The sequence below is a fragment of the Pseudophryne corroboree genome, chromosome 2 (assembly GCF_028390025.1).
Source record: "Pseudophryne corroboree isolate aPseCor3 chromosome 2, aPseCor3.hap2, whole genome shotgun sequence".
In the NCBI taxonomy this organism is placed as follows: domain Eukaryota; kingdom Metazoa; phylum Chordata; class Amphibia; order Anura; family Myobatrachidae; genus Pseudophryne; species Pseudophryne corroboree.
The window spans coordinates 514,791,629-514,807,588 of NC_086445.1; the positions used below are offsets into that span (position 1 = coordinate 514,791,629).

The 15,960-nt window shown below is 47.3% G+C and overlaps 1 protein-coding gene across 1 annotated transcript in view; it reads left to right on the forward strand.

Moving 5' to 3' along the window:
- Nucleotides 1–15,960, forward strand: part of ELOA (elongin A) — a 186,106-nt gene that overhangs the window by 142,351 nt on the left and 27,795 nt on the right. The window contains exons 9-10 of the mRNA XM_063954096.1: nt 1,799–1,910; nt 2,028–2,191. Coding sequence (XP_063810166.1) covers nt 1,799–1,910; nt 2,028–2,191 — 276 coding nt within the window. The remainder of the gene's footprint in view (nt 1–1,798; nt 1,911–2,027; nt 2,192–15,960) is intronic.

Below are 15,960 nucleotides of genomic sequence, written 5' to 3' on the forward strand. Positions count from 1 at the left end.
GTTGCTTGGTGTGAGGCCAGGAATGCCCCTACGGCGGAATTACAGCTGGGACGTTTCCTTCACTTCCTACGGTCAGGAGTGAATTTGGGCCTAAAATTGGGGTCCATTAAGGTCCAGATTTCGGCCCTATCCATTTTCTTTCAAAAGGAGTTGACTTCTCTACCTGAAGTTCAGACGTTTGTAAAGGGAGTGCTGCATATTCAACCCCCTTTTGTGCCTCCAGTGGCACTTTGGGATCTTAACGTGGTGTTGAGTTTCCTGAAATCTCACAGGTTGAAATATCTCACGTGGAAGGTGGTCATGCTATTAGCCTTGGCTTCGGCTAGGCGTGTGTCAGAGTTGGCGGCTTTGTCACATAAAAGCCCCTATCTGGTTTTCCATGCGGATAGAGCAGAATTGCGGACCCGTCCACAATTTCTGCCGAAAGTGGTTTCATCCTTTCATATAAACCAACCTATTGTGGTGCCTGTGGCTACTACGGACTTGGAGGATTCCGAGTTGCTTGATGTAGTCAGGGCTTTGAAGGTTTATGTAGCCAGAACGGCTAGGGTCAGGAAAACAGAGTCTTTGTTTATCCTGTATGCTTCCAACAAGCTGGGTGCTCCTGCTTCAAAGCAGACTATTGCTCGCTGGATCTGTAACATGATTCAGCAGGCTCATTCGGCGGCTGGATTGCCGCTGCCAAGATCAGTTAAGGCCCATTCCACTAGGAAGGTGGGCTCTTCTTGGGCGGCTGCCCGAGGGGTCTCGGCATTACAACTTTGCCGAGCGGCTACTTGGTCAGGTTCAAACACTTTTGCAAAGTTCTACAAGTTTGATACCCTGGCCGAGGAGGACCTTGTGTTTGCTCAATCGGTGCTGCAGAGTCATCCGCACTCTCCCGCCCGTTTGGGAGCTTTGGTATAATCCCCATGGTCCTTACGGAGTCCCCAGCATCCACTAGGACGTTAGAGAAAATAAGATTTTACTTACCGGTAAATCTATTTCTCGTAGTCCGTAGTGGATGCTGGGCGCCCGTCCCAAGTGCGGACTTCTTCTGCAATACTTGTATATAGTTATTGCTGCAATAAGGGCTATGTTATTGTTGCATCAGGGTTGACCTGTTGCTGTTGTTGTTCATACTGTTGACTGGGTATGTTTATCACAAGTTATACGGTGTGATTGGTGTGGCTGGTATGAGTCTTGCCCTGGATTTCCAAAATCCTTTCCTTGTACTGTCAGCTCTTCTGGGCACAGTTTCTCTAACTGAGGTCTGGAGGAGGGACATAGAGGGAGGAGCCAGAGCACACCAGAATCTAAATTCTTTCTTAAAGTGCCCATGTCTCCTGCGGAGCCCGTCTATTCCCCATGGTCCTTACGGAGTCCCCAGCATCCACTACGGACTACGAGAAATAGATTTACCGGTAAGTAAAATCTTATTATTTTAATTAAATGGATAGTATAATATTCATTGATGTTTAAACACAGTTCAGAGATGTGTATAGTTGTTCTGTATTTACAGTTGTGCAGTTGTACATGTATTTACCCTCAGAATTAAATGGATTTTCCACTCCTGGACCAATTTTTTCAAAATCTTGTACAACCCTGCCTTCCTTAATTAAAAGTAATCTACTGGGAGGGTACAAGAAGCAGAGAGTCCACTCATTTTCTCTGCAGAGAGCACACTGACGGCCTTCCAGTACATTTTGATATTTCAAGAAAACACATACAATAACAAAACATAACCATTCCTCCATGTATTATGAAAACTTTCCATTCCTTACTGTTCTAACAATTTACTGCCCCTTTTTACCGGCAGTTCGACAAGCCAAGATGGCTTTTGTGAATACAGAAGTGAAACCCCCACGAGATGTGCGCAGAAGACAAGAAAAGTTTGGAACAGGCGCAGCAATTGTTAATGAAAAGATCAGGTATGAGAGGAAACTGTACTTGTATTTCATCAGGCGAGAGTTGTCTGGTGAGTACATGAGGTTTGTATTTTCTGTAGAAAGAAGGAACTTACCATGCTGTTTCTCCTCTCTTGACAGGATTAAACCCTTCATTGCAGTTAGCAGCAGCAGCAGCAGCAGTAGTAGTAATAATGTGTCCTCTGAAGCACCACGCTTATATGAGGGACCGAGCACTAGCTGTACAGTGTCTGCACCAAGCAGTGTTCAACCTGGATACGATCCACGTAAACCACAAGTCAAGAGTGAGTTGGAATGCTGATATTTTAATTTCTGTGTGTTTTGATTTAAAAATGATGATGGACTTTAACATGATTTCTCTTATCATCCATGGGGGACTCTGGGGAAAACTGTGGGAATATAGAGTGGAACGTTGGAGTCTGGGCACCAAATGGTTAATGTTCTTTCTCTTACGTCCTAGAGGATACTGGGGTCCACATTAGTACCATGGGGTATAGATGGGTCCACTAGGAGTCATGGGCACTTTAAGAAATTAATAGTGTGGGCTGGCTGCTCCCTCTATGCTCCTCCTACTAGACTCAGTTTAGAAAATGTGCCCAGAGGAGCCGGTCACGCTTTGGAGAGCTCCTGAAGAGTTTTCTACATTTATTTTCTTTTTTTATGTTATTTCCAGTCAGGGCTGTTTAGGCAACAGCCTGACTGCTTCTTGGGACTTAGGGGGGAGAACGGCCCAACTTCCTAGAGAGTTAATGGTCCCGTTTCTCATGCTGACAGGACACTGAGCTCCTGAGGGAGCTATTTACAAGCCACACCATGGTGCAGCGTACCCTCCCGCAGCAACGCCGCCACCCCCTAACAGAGCTTAAAGTAGGAAGAGTGGTGAGTACAGCGCCGGCGCCCAGGTAAGCAGGTTGCCGGTGGGAATGGCGGCACTAAGGTAGGAGTGCAGCTCTCAGAATGCTGCGCTCGGGGTGATTCAGGTGGACACATGCTGCGGCGCGGTCCCGCTGTGAGGGGCAACCTGAATCTCCTATGTTACCCACACTGGCTCACACACAGCGCTAACAGTGTCCAGGCATCTAGTGAGAGCTGTAAAACGATTCCTCAGGGCCAGTTTAATCTCTGAAGTGCGGGAAGCCACGCGCCATTTTAGGGGGCGGGGCTTCCCACTGAGCGGTTCCATCGGCTCTCCGGCGCCATTTCCTCTGCAGCTCTGGGTGACACAGCACTGCTGAAGGTGCGCAACCCCTCTGAAAAGACCCTACACTCCACTGTGGTACCAGGTGGTCTTAGTGAAGGGGGGGAGCAGTTTAGGTATTTTTACACCAGTTTAATTTAACTACTGCTGATAGGGACTCTGTGTGGTTGGCTCCAAGCTCTGTGTCTCTCTGAGACTTGGCCTACATATACTGTGTTCCCCATTGTGGTGTGGGTGTGTGTGGGTGTCCCTTACCATGTCCAGGGACTGCATTTCTTGCACAGCTGAATGTCTATCATCTCCTGGGGACTCACTACTCTGTACTCAGGATAGTATGCACTCCCAGTCCAGTGGGGCTGAACCCCCATGGTTAGCTTCTATTAAAGGGATGATTTCAAATATTTCACAAAGCTGTCAAATAATGAAAAGGAAACACAATTCTTGAGGCAGTCAATGGATGACCTGATGCATAGAGATTCAGCTCCCATACCTGCACCCCAAACTCCTACCATTTGCCCACTAAAACGTACCCTTGCCCAAATCATGCAGGGTGACACTGATCCTGATACGTCAGATCATGAGGAGGGTGAGATAGATGCGAGTGGGGGTGATGCCGTCCTGTCACAGGGAATTCAGGCCCTCATTGAGGCTGTCAGAACCGTGTTACACATCCCTGACAAGTCTGAGGGGGCTGAGGGGGAATCTTATTTTAATACAAAGAAAAAATCCTCTGCTACTTTCCCCGCTTCAAAGGAATTAAATGTCTTCTTTGAAGAACATGAGTAAACCCTGATAAGAAGTTTCAAATCCCTAAGACATTGATTTCTTCCTTTTCTTTTCCTGCAGAGGATAGGAAGAAATGGGAAAACCCGCCGATAGTGGATGCGTCTGAATCCAGGTTATCACGTAAGGTAGTCTTACCAGTTCCTGGGGCGGCGTCTTTGAAAGACGCGGCTGACCGCAAGATTGAGACCACTCTCAAATCTTTGTACACTTCGGCCGGGGTGGCTCAAGGATCCACTATTGCTTGCGCATGGATCACTAAGGCTATTGCCAAGTGGTCAGGTGTTCTAATTGATGATTTAGATTCCTTACCAAGGGATGATGTTGTTTTACTCCTACAGCATATCCAGGATTCTGCTAACTTTATGGTTGAAGCCATTAAGGAAATTGGTCTACTCAACGCACGCACCACTGCCATGGCAGTATCTGCACGCAGAGGCCTAATCCTGCGCCAGTGGACAGCGGATGCGGATTCCAGACGGAGCGTGGAAGGCCTGCCGTTCACTGGTGAGGCTCTGTTTGGTGATGAACTGGATAAGTGGATATCCAAAGCTACGGCGGGTAAGTCTACATTCCTTCCTTCCGCAGCAGCACCAGCTAGGAAAACCTACTCAGCCCCAACACTGCAGTCCTTTCTTACAGCAAAGTTTAAAGGCAAAATAGACGTTATGGTAAGAACTTACCGTTGATAACGTAATTTCTCTTATGTCCGCAGGTATCCACAGGATAACATTGGGATATGCTGGAGCGACAGCGGAAATGGCACCAACATGGTCACGAGCTTTCTGGCCTCCCAGGATGCATCGGGGCTTCACCATATAATCCCGTCCACTGACTCAGTCAAATCAGTTCCACAGCGATTAGGCAGGAGCATCAGGTAGAAGCCTATTTAGGCGATAAGAACACACATGCACACCCTTCTATACAAGAGGGAAGAGGTTTAGTGATTGTCAAGATCCTCAAATCAGGTGCGTCAGGGTGGGACCCCTGTGGATACCTGTGGACATAACAGAAATTACATTAGCAACGGTAAGTTCTTACAATAACGTCTATTTCTCTGGCTGGGTCCACAGGTTATCCACAGGATAACATTGGGATTCCCAAAGCCAGTTTTAGTGGTGGGGACGCTCCTGATTACACAGGAGGACCTTTCGCCCGAAGTCTGCGTCATGAGAGGCAAAAGTATCCAAAGCATAATGTCTGATGAATGTGTTTATGGAAGACCATGTGGCTGCCTTACAAATCTGTTCTGCTGAAGCACCCTGTTGTGCTGCCCATGAAGGACCTACCTTACGTGTAGAGTGAGCAGAGACATTAGCCGGAGTAGGGAGATCTGCATGAGAATAAGCTTCTGATATTACCATTCGGAGCCATCTTGCCAGCTTCTGTTTACTAGCAGGCCATCCTCTTCTATGAAATCCGTAGAGGATGAAGAGAGAATCTGTTTTTCTGATGGCACTAGTACGATCTATGTAGATTCTTAATGCTCGGACTACGTCCAGCGACGTTTCTCCCGCAGAAAGTCCTGATACCTGAAAAGCTGGGACTACAATCTCTTCGTTAAGGTGAAACTTTGAAACCACCTTTGGAAGATAACCAGATCTAGTTCTGAGAACTGCCCTATCTGGAAAAAAACTTAGGAAAGGAGACTTACACGATAACGCTCCTAAATCTGACACTCTTCTGGCTGACGCCATTGCCAGTAGAATAAGTACTTTAGCCATTAACCATTTAAGATCTGCTCTCTTAAGTGGTTCAAACGGAGGTCCCTGAAGGAATCTAAGAACTAGATTCAAATCCCAGGGAGCTGCAGGAGGAACAAATGGAGGTTGAATATGTACAACTCCCTGAAAGAAAGTACGTACATCCTGTAAATCAGCAATCTTTCGCTGAAACTATACAGTTAACGCTGATACTTGAACTCTCAAGGAAGCTACTTTCAAACCTTTTATCTAATCCTGCTTGAAGGAAATCCAAAATCCTGGATACTTTAAAATATTTTGGATTCAAACTTTTTTCAGTACACCAATGAATATAGGCTTGCCATATTCGATGATACATACGAGCTGAAGAAGGTATTCTTGCTCTAAGCATAGTTTGAATTACTTGTTTTGAAAATCCTCTAGCTTCTAAGATAGAGGTTTCAACAGCCACGCCGTCAAAGACAGACAATCCAGATGGCTGTGACAACAAGGACCCTGCATTAGCAGATGTGGACGTTGAGGAAGCAGTATCGGTGCTTCCACGGACATTCTCAGTAAATCTGTGTACCAATGCCTTCTTGGCCAAGCTGGAGCTATTAGAATTATGGCTCCCTTTGCTTGCTTTATTTTTCTCACTACTCTGGGTAACAGAGATATTGGAGGGAACAGATACGCCAGATGAAATTTCCATTCTACTGACAGTGCATCTACAAGGACCGCTCCGGGATCCTTTGTTCTTGATCCGTACCTCGGAACTTTGTTGTTTAGACGAGACGCCATAAGATCTATCTCCGGTAGACCCCACCTGTTCATTATCATCTGAAACACTTCTGGGTGTAATGCCCATTCGGTTTCCTGAATGGTGTGTCGACTGAGAAAATCCGCTTCCCAGTTCAGTACACCTGGGACAAACACTGCTGACAATGCTGGTAGATGGAGTTCTGCCCATCTTAGAATGGGAGTTACTTCCTCCATCAGTCTCTTGCTGTGAGTTCCTCCTTGATGATTGAGGTACGCTACTGCTGTCGCATTGTCTGAGCGAATCTGGACCGGTCTTCCTTGCAGACTCCTTTGCCTGAACTAGAGCCATATAAATGGCCCTTATTTCCAACAGATTTATTGGCAGGCGTCTTTCCCTTACGGTCCATTTTCCCTGGAACCAAAGGCTTCAGAGTACCGCACCCCAGCCTTGCAGACTGGCATCTGTTGTCAGGACTTGCCATTCTTTTATCCAAAAGGGTCTCCCCTTGTTTAAATGGTCTGTCTGTAGCCACCACGGTAGAGACCTTTTTACGTTTACTGGAAACTTTATCATCTGCTTTTTTATCGTCTGATAATTTCCGTTCCATTTGGTCAGAAAAAGGTGCTCTAATGGTCTGGAGTGGAATTGCGCATATTCCACCATGTCAAAGGTTGATACCATCAGACCCAACAACCGCATTGCTGCATGGATTGACATTGTCTGGGTGTGCAACGCTTCCTGAGTCATGACCTGCACCTTGACTATCTTTTTCTCTGGTAAGAGAACTTTCTGTAGACCTGAATCCAATATGGCCCCCAAATGAACCATCCGCTGTGACGGATTCAGAGACGACTTTTCCCAATTTATAAGCCACCCGTGTCTCTGTAAACAAACTACTGTCTGTTGAAGATGGCTCAAGAGTAACTCCTGCGCTCCTGCGAATGTGCTAGGATTAACAGGTCGTCTAGGTATGGGAATATCTTTATCCCCTGCTTGCAGAGATAAGCTGCCATAACCACCACAATTTTGGTAAACACCCTGGGTGCTGTTGCTAGCCCGAAGGGCAAGGCTTGGAACTGAAAATGTTCCTGGAGGATGGCAAACCTGAGGTAACACTGATGCGACCGTGCTATAGGCACATGTAGGTAAGCATCCTGTACATCCAGAGATACCATGTAATCTCCTGGTTCCATAGCCAGCATTATGGAGCGTAATGTCTCCATGTGGAACCTTGGAATCCAAATGTATTTGTTTAACATTTTCAGATTGAGAATTGGTCGAAATGACCCATTTGGCTTCTGAATCAGAAATAGATTGGAGTAAAACCTCTGTCCCCTTTGTGATGGCGGTACTGAGACAATCACACCTGACTGCAGTAATTTTTGGACTGCTTCTTGCAGGGCATTGGCCTTCGACTCTATACGAGATGGGCTGGTGCAAAAAAATCTTTGAGGAGGCTGCCTCCTGAATGAGAACCCATACCCCTGAGATACCACCTTCTGCACCCAAGCATCTGTTGTCGTCTGTTGCCATATGTGTTCAAAATTAAGGAGTCAGCCCCCAACCCTGGAATCCTCCAGGCGGAGGCCCGTCTCTTCAGGCTGATGGTTTCTGTTCAGGCTTGGAAGCTGGCTTTCTACTAGCCCATTGCTTCCTACCCCTGGCCGATCTATTGGACTGGGGTTGCTTAGACTCCTCTTTAGCTTTCGCTTTGCATTGCCATCGAAATGGACAAAACTTTGAACCCTTGGTCTTAGGGTTATAACTAGCCGGAAATCTGACCTTCTTTGATTCAGCTTCCGATTCTAGAATATCAGACAATTGTTTTCCAAACAATATATTACCCATGAAAGGCAATGCTTCCAATTCTTTCTTGGATTCCGCATCTGCTTTCCAGGTATGTAGCCAGACTGCTCTACGAGTGGCTACTGTCAAGGCTGAAGCTTTAGAAGCAATTGTACCCATATCAATTGCTGCTTCTTCCAAGAATTGGGCAGATTGTCTTAAACGGCTTAAATGATACTCTTGCTCCCTATTAGGAGGAGAGAGGCCATTCTCTAGTTCCTCTAACCATTCGCCCATTGCCTTTGCTATCCAGGCTGAAGCCATAGCCGGTCTTACCACTGCTCCTGAGAGAAAATATATTTTTCAAGAAGCTATTTACCCTTCTGTCTGTGACATCATTTAGTGAGGTAGATGACAGTGGTAAAGCAGATTTATGCATAAGTCGCAGTACATGTGCATCTACTTTTGGAGGAACTTCTCTTTTCGAACAATCCGCAGCTGGAAATGGATAATAAGAATCCCATCTTTTCGGAATCTTATACTTTTTACTGGGCGTCGCCCAAGACTCATCCATCATTTCCGTCAGCTCATCTGACGCTGGGAATTCAGTTTTAACTGTCTTTGTTCGTTTAAACACAGGTGCTTTAGATTTTGACACTGTCTTGGCTGACTCTTCCAAAGAGAGAACAGCCTTCACAGCATCAATAAGTTCAGCTACATCCTCTGAACTAAAACTCTGCGACTGATCATCATACGGAGTATTTGAATATACTGTATCATGATCTGTTGTATCATCTTGTGTAGTCTGCCACATAGACGCATCTGTCTTAGTCTTACCTGTCCCTTGGTTACTTGTAGAGGCTACTGGAACCAACCCATAGGAAGGGAGCTGCATGTATGGGTTAATAGTGTAACCTAACCCCTGGGGTGGTGCTGCCGGAGTTAACAAAAGTCTTTGCGAACATATTCCATGGTGGCTCTGTTGGTTGTTGAACCAAATCCTGTTTTTTACTTTGCTTTGCACACAACCCCTCATAAGTGACCAACTGTTCATACCAATTAACCCTGTTTTACAAGATAAGCATGTTAGGGATGTAGGAGTGCCTGATAAATTCTCCTCGTCTCTTTTGCCGCTCACAGACATGGTAATATTCTGTTTATGACTACACAATTTGTGACTGAAAATCACCTATATATGGATACATAGAAGTGAACCTGAATTGAGGGTCAGAACAGGACTGACGACATAAAAAAGTCAGCACACATACTAGCAGTCAGTCACATGTTAAGGCATTACACATTGTCATATGAGAATACAACCCCCATAACAACTTACAAGTAAGTAGGAAAATTGTACTTCTGTTTTTAAGTGTTTTTTTTCAAACATAACATGCAGAAACAACAGTAATATACAGGTCTCATATGCAATATGTACTAAAATTAACAATTCATACTAACAAGTAGAGAGAATTTTTAGTACTGTATACCCTTCCTCCATAGAGCGGGATACAGGGAGACTCACCACACTTCCATATCCAAACAAATACGCTCGCAAGATGCTGAGTGGATTCAGACGCTACTGGTGTACACTGCCGTTCTGATAACTGATGCAAGACACAGACGCTCACTAACGGACACGGACGCTCAGTGAAATGCCACGTGTATGCAAACGCTAAGGCCTGCGACTCGGTCCGGCAATCTCTAGTGTACACAACCGCGGCGTCTAAGCTGCGACCGAGTACCCTCGTGGTAGCGTCTGAGACGAAAGTGAGGTCATTCAGTTCATGGACAAGAGACGCGCGGAAACTGATCATGAACTTGGGGGAGGGGCGGCCAGGAGAGCATCTGATTCCCCCCGTTGACTTAAACTTTAAGGTTCGCGGCCTCAACTTAGTCCTGGCGCCTTTGATCCCTAGAGCGTAGCGCTGTCTCACCAGAGAGTGTTCGGCGCATCAACATACTGTAGTCTCCACCAAAAGCAGTGTAGCTGTGTCCGGACCCCCCTAGTAAGAGGAAATCCATAGACTTACCTTCCCCCCGATGCTCCGGCCACAGCCTGGTTACGTCTGCTGGACCTGCTAGAACATCCGACACAGACGCCTGTCGAGACAGCACTGTACCGCGAAGGTAAGCGTTGTTGCGACCCGGTGGGGACCACAGCTGCAGGTTCTCAGGATCAGGCCTCCGGGTCTGCTTCCTCCAAACCCTCAGCATGACGGTGGCACACACTGCCTGGAAGACAGGCAGGTGGGAGGCCGGTTGATTTATTTCAGTCACATATGGGCAGCCTCCTGCCCAGATCCCTGGGTAAAAGATCTTATCGCCCAGGGATACCGACTGGAATTTCAGGAACTCCCACCTCCCAGATTCTTCACATAAGGCTTACCAGCTTCTCCAGAAGCAAGTTTGACCTTACAGGCAGCAATTCAAAAACTGGTACAGACTCAAGTCATTGTTCCAGTTCCTCTTCACCTACACAACCAGGGTTATTTTTCCAACCTATTTGTAGTACCGAAACCGGACGGTTCGGTAAGGCCCATTTTAAATCTCAAGTCACTGAACCCGTACTTACGGGTGTTCAAAATCAACATGGAGTCTCTGAGAGCGGTGATCTCAGGTCTGGAGGAAGGTGAGTTCCTGGTGTCTCTGGACATCAAGGATGCGTACCTTCATGTTCCAATCTGGCCGCCTCACCAGGCTTATCTACGGTTTGCGTTACAGGACTGTCACTACCAGTTCCAGGCCCTGCCATTTGGCCTCTCCACAGCACCGAGGGTGTTCACCAAGGTGATGGAAGAAATTATGTTTCTCTTCGTCTATCAAGACTTACCGCGGCTACGTTTGACGGCATGGAAGTTGAGCATCAGATTTTAGCCCGGAAAGGCATTCCGAACAAGGTTATTCCGACCCTGATCCAAGCTAGGAAAGGGGTAACGTCTAAACATTACCACCGTATTTGGAAAAAATATGTCTCGTGGTGTGAAAACAGGACATTTTCTGCAGTGGAATTTCAACTGGGACGTTTTCTCCTTTTTCTACAGGCAGGTGTGGATGTGGGCCTACGTTTGGGCTCCTTGAAAGTCCAGATTTCAGCCTTGTCCATTTTCTTCCAGAAACAATTGGCTTCCCTTCCTGAGGTTCAGACGTTCTTGAAGGGTGTTCTACACATCCATCCGCCCTTTGTGCCTCCCACGGCACCTTGGGATCTTAAAGTGTTGTTGCGTTTTCTGCAATCTGACTGGTTTGAACCTTCACAGGAGGTTGACGTTACGTTTCTTACGTGGAAGACTGTTACACAGTTGGCCTTGGCTTCCGCAAGGCGTGTGTCCGAACTGGGGGCGTTGTCTCACAAAAGCCCCTATTTGATTTTTCATGAGGATAGAGCTGAACTCAGAACTCGTCAGCAATTTCTTCCTAAGGTGGTGGTTGCGTTTCATATCAACCAACCTATTGTGGTTCCGGTGCTTACTGACGCCTCTGCTACCTCAAAGTCCATGGATGTGAGGGCTTTGAGGATCTACGTAAAGAGGACGGTTCGTCACAGAAAATCTGACTCGCTGTGTGTTCTCGATGATCCCAAAAAGATTGGGTGTCCTGCTTCAAAGCAGTCTTACTATCCAGCAAGCTTATTCATCGGCAGGATTGCCGGTTCTGAAAGTACAGGCCCACTCTACTAGGTCAGTAGGTTCTTCCTGGGCGGCTGCCCGGGATGTCTCGGCTTTACAGCTCTGCCGAGCAGCTACTTGGTCAGGATCGAACACGTCTGCTAAGTTCTACAAGTTCGATACTTTGGCATCTGAGGACCTTCAGTTTGGTCAATCAGTTCTGCAGGAACCTCAGCACTCTCCCACCCGGTTTGGGAGCTTTGCTACATCCCCATGGTACTACTGTGGACCCAGTATCCTCTAGGACGTAAGAGAAAACAGGATTTTAATTACCTACCGGTAAATCCTTTTCTCGTAGTCCGTAGAGGATACTGGGCGCCCGCCCGGTGCTTCGTTTCTGCACTGTTACTTGGTTAAGTATTGTTATTGGTTCAGCCGTTGCTGTTCCTATTCAAGTTGGGTTAGCTTGGCTTTCCTCTTGTTTGTGTGTGCTGGTTCGAATCTCAGCACTGTTCAGTTAAATCCTTTTCTCGAAGTATATCCGTCTCCTCGGGCACAGTTTCTAGACTGAGTCTGGTAGGAGGGGCATAGAGGGAGGAGCCAGCCCACACTATTAATTTCTTAAAGTGCCCATGGCTCCTAGTGGACCCGTATATACCCCATGGTACTAATGTGGATCCCAGTATCCTCTACGGACTACGAGAAAAGGATTTACGGGTAGGTAATTAAAATTCTATTTTCTCAGCAGCACAGGTTCTCACTTCCCTGTGCCCCGCCCTCTCAGCCGGATAGTCAGTTTTAGTTTGGTGCCTCAAGGAACGGGCACGTTTTTGGGGTGGCTGCTAGACAGCCTCTCTTGTTCATTTCTTTATTTTCATTCTTTATTTTACACTAAGCAGGCAGCAGGTCAGTATCATAGATGACCCGCGCTATCGCTCCATCGCAGCACCAGTTCCGGCGGCCATAGCGCTGGCAACAGGGTCATTGGCCTCGACGCACACTGAAGGAGCCCATCTGCTGCTAGAACATCAGGGTCAGGTTAAACGGCTTGCAGGGAGCTGCATCTTTGCAGCTGTTCGCCACCAGCCAGGTGGAGTCCCGTTTGTCTCCGCAACCTCACTAGATCACCAGGAGGGCGTGCAACTGAGCGGTACACATTCTCTGGGGTTGGCCAGACTGGGGGAGGTAATCTTTCCATGGTAGCTCCTCCCCCACCCCTTCATGCAGGCTACCTGCCACAAGGCTGCTTCTCCTCCCCTCTGAAGATGCTTGGCAGCCATTTTCACACTGCCTGTCTTGCTGAACAGAGAAAGAGACACGTGCTCCTCCCTCCCCTGAACGTCACTCTTGCTGTCAGGTTTAGTATTTGGCTCCTTTCATCCCCTATTTGGGTTGATTGTTGAGCACCACTGCCCATTATCTGTCATTTTTCTGCATTTGAATGTGTTTTCTTTGTACCTGTTTTATATAATTTTGTTTCTTATTCTGTGACTGTTATCTCATGACTGTTCTTTATTTTCCTCTAACCTCTGTTGCTGGTCAGTGGATTTTCTGTGTCACTTATTTCTTTATAAGGTGCCTTATCTGTAATATACTACTATGTACCACTTATGGTTTTAGGTGGTGCCTTTTACCATATAAAACACACTATTGTTTATATTCCAAAGTCTGTGGGAGTATTGCATGGAACATATTACTATGTCTCCCAAAGGTCATGCAGCCAAGGTCCCCAGGGAGACTGGTACAGGTATCTAGTTCTCCTCAGCGGATGCTGGATCAGCTGCCTAAGCATCCTACGCGGAGGATGAAGTTTCTGTGACGTCAGACGTGGAAACTTCTTCCATTCCAGAAGACTCACAGTGCCTGGTGGACATTGCTGCCTTAATCAAGGCAGTACAGTCTGTTCTTTTAATTAAGGACGTTGACTCCACTCCCACTGCCAAGTCGCCTCTTTAAATAAAAGAAAAAGGAAGTGGTGGCTTTTCCGTCTTCTCCACAAGCAGAGGATCTTCTTGCTGAGGCATGGACACATCCAAACAAGTGTTTTATGGTTTCCAAATGCCTTTAGAAGTTTCTCATACGTCCTAGAGGATGCTGGGGATGCTTCAAGAACCATGGGGTATAGACGGGATCTGCAGGAGACATGGGCACACTATAAGACTTTGAATGGGTGTGAACTGGCTCCTCCCTCTATGCCCCTCCTCCAGACTCCAGTTAGATTCTGTGCCCAGCGAGACTGGATGCACACTGAGGAGCTCTCCAGAGTTTCTCAGAAAAATACTTTATTTAGGTTTGTTATTTTTAGGGAGACCTGCTAGCTACAGGCTCCCTGCATCGTGGGAGTGAGGGGAGAGAAGCAGACCTACTTCTTAAGAGTTCAAGGGCTCTGCTTCTTAGGCTACTGGACACCATTAGCTCCAGAGGGTTCGATCATTACGGTACGCCTAGCTGCTTGTTCCCGAAGCCGCGCCGTCACCCCCCTCACAGAGCCAGAAGATTGAAGCCGGGTGAGTATGAGAAGATCAGAAGACTTCAGTGACGGCAGAAGACGACGTTTGAGGTACCGCGCAGCGGTCGGCTGCGCGCCATGCTCCCACACTGATCACGGCACTGCAGGGTGCGGGGGGGGGGGGCGCCCTGGGCAGCAGGGGGGGCCTCAAAAAGCACTGGCATTGAGTATAATAGTGCCCAGGCACTTGTTAAGGGATCCCCGCCAGTATAAAGATTTTTGGAGCGGGACTGAAGCGCGCCATGTAGTGGGCGGGGCTTAGCCGCATAGCTCTTACCAGAGCCATTTTTTCTCTTCACAGAAGGCTGCAGAGACGCTGGCCCTGACCTCCACACTGCTGTGCAAGTAACAGGGTGCAAAACGGGGGGGGGGGGGGGGGGGGCACTAGTGATTGGTGAATTATTAATATGAAAAAAGCGCTAGCAGGTCTGGGCAGTCTTGTTACTGACTTCAGACCCGGGATAAGCGCTGGGTGTGAGCTGGCAGAACTCTCTCTGTGTCTCTCTAACAGGCTCTGCTGTGGGTCTGTCTCCTATAGCCCCAGTGTGGTTGTGGCTGTCGGTGCGTGTGTGTGTCGACATGTCTGAGGCTGAATGCTCTTCCCAGGAGGAGGCTGGCATGGGGACAGACAGTTCTGTGAGAGTGACAGTGTCGGCACCGCCGATGGATGATTGGGTCAGTATGTTGAGTGTTTTAAACACGAATGTGACTAAGTTGGCTAAGAGATTTGATAAATCTGAGTCTTAAGAACCAGACATGGAGGAAATCCATGGAAGATTCTTTGTCACAGGTCCAGACCCCTTTGGGGTCGCAGAGACGTGCATTTGCCCAGATAGTAGATACAGATACCGACACGGACTCTGATTCCAGTGTCGACTATAGTGATGCCAGATTACATCCAAAACTGGCTAAGAGTATTCAGTACATGATTGTGGCGATAAAAGACGTATTACATATCACTGAGGACCCTGCTGTTCCTGATACGAGGGTCTGTATGTTTAAAGAAACCTGATGTAACGTTCCTCCCTCTCATGAACTGAACGCTCTTTTTGAAAAAGCTTGGGAAAATCCTGACAAAAAGATACATGTTCCCAAAAGAATTCCGATAGCATATCCGTTCCCCTCTAGGGACAGGGACAGCTGGGAGTCCATCCCCACGGTAGACAAAGCTTTATCGCGTCTATCCAAAAAGGTGGCGCTTCCATCCTCTGACACGGCAGCCCTAAAGGATCCTGCGGATCGTAAGCAGGAAAATACCCTGAAATCCATTTATGTCACTACAGGGTCGCTACTCTGGCCCGCTGTTGCTGCGGCATGGGTGAGTAGCACTATTGAAAAGTGGGCAGATAACTTGTCCTCTGAGGTAGATACCCTAGACAGGGATAGTGTGCTTTTGACTTTGGGTCACATCAAGGACGCTGCAGCATATTTAAAAGAAGCTGTAAGGGATATTGGCCTTTTGGGATCAAGGGCCAATGCCATGGCAGTCTCAGCTAGGAGAGCATTGTGGATTCATCAATGGAATGCTGATGCTGACTCTAAGAAGGCGATGGAGTCTTTACCGTTTAACGGTAAGGTCTTGTTTGGTGACGGCCTCACTGACCTGGTGTCTACGGCTACCGCGGGTAAGTCATCTTTTTTACCTTATGTTCCTGCACAGCAGAAGAAATCACCTCACTATCAAATGCAGTCCTTTCGGCCCAATAAATTCAAAAAAGGACGTGGGTC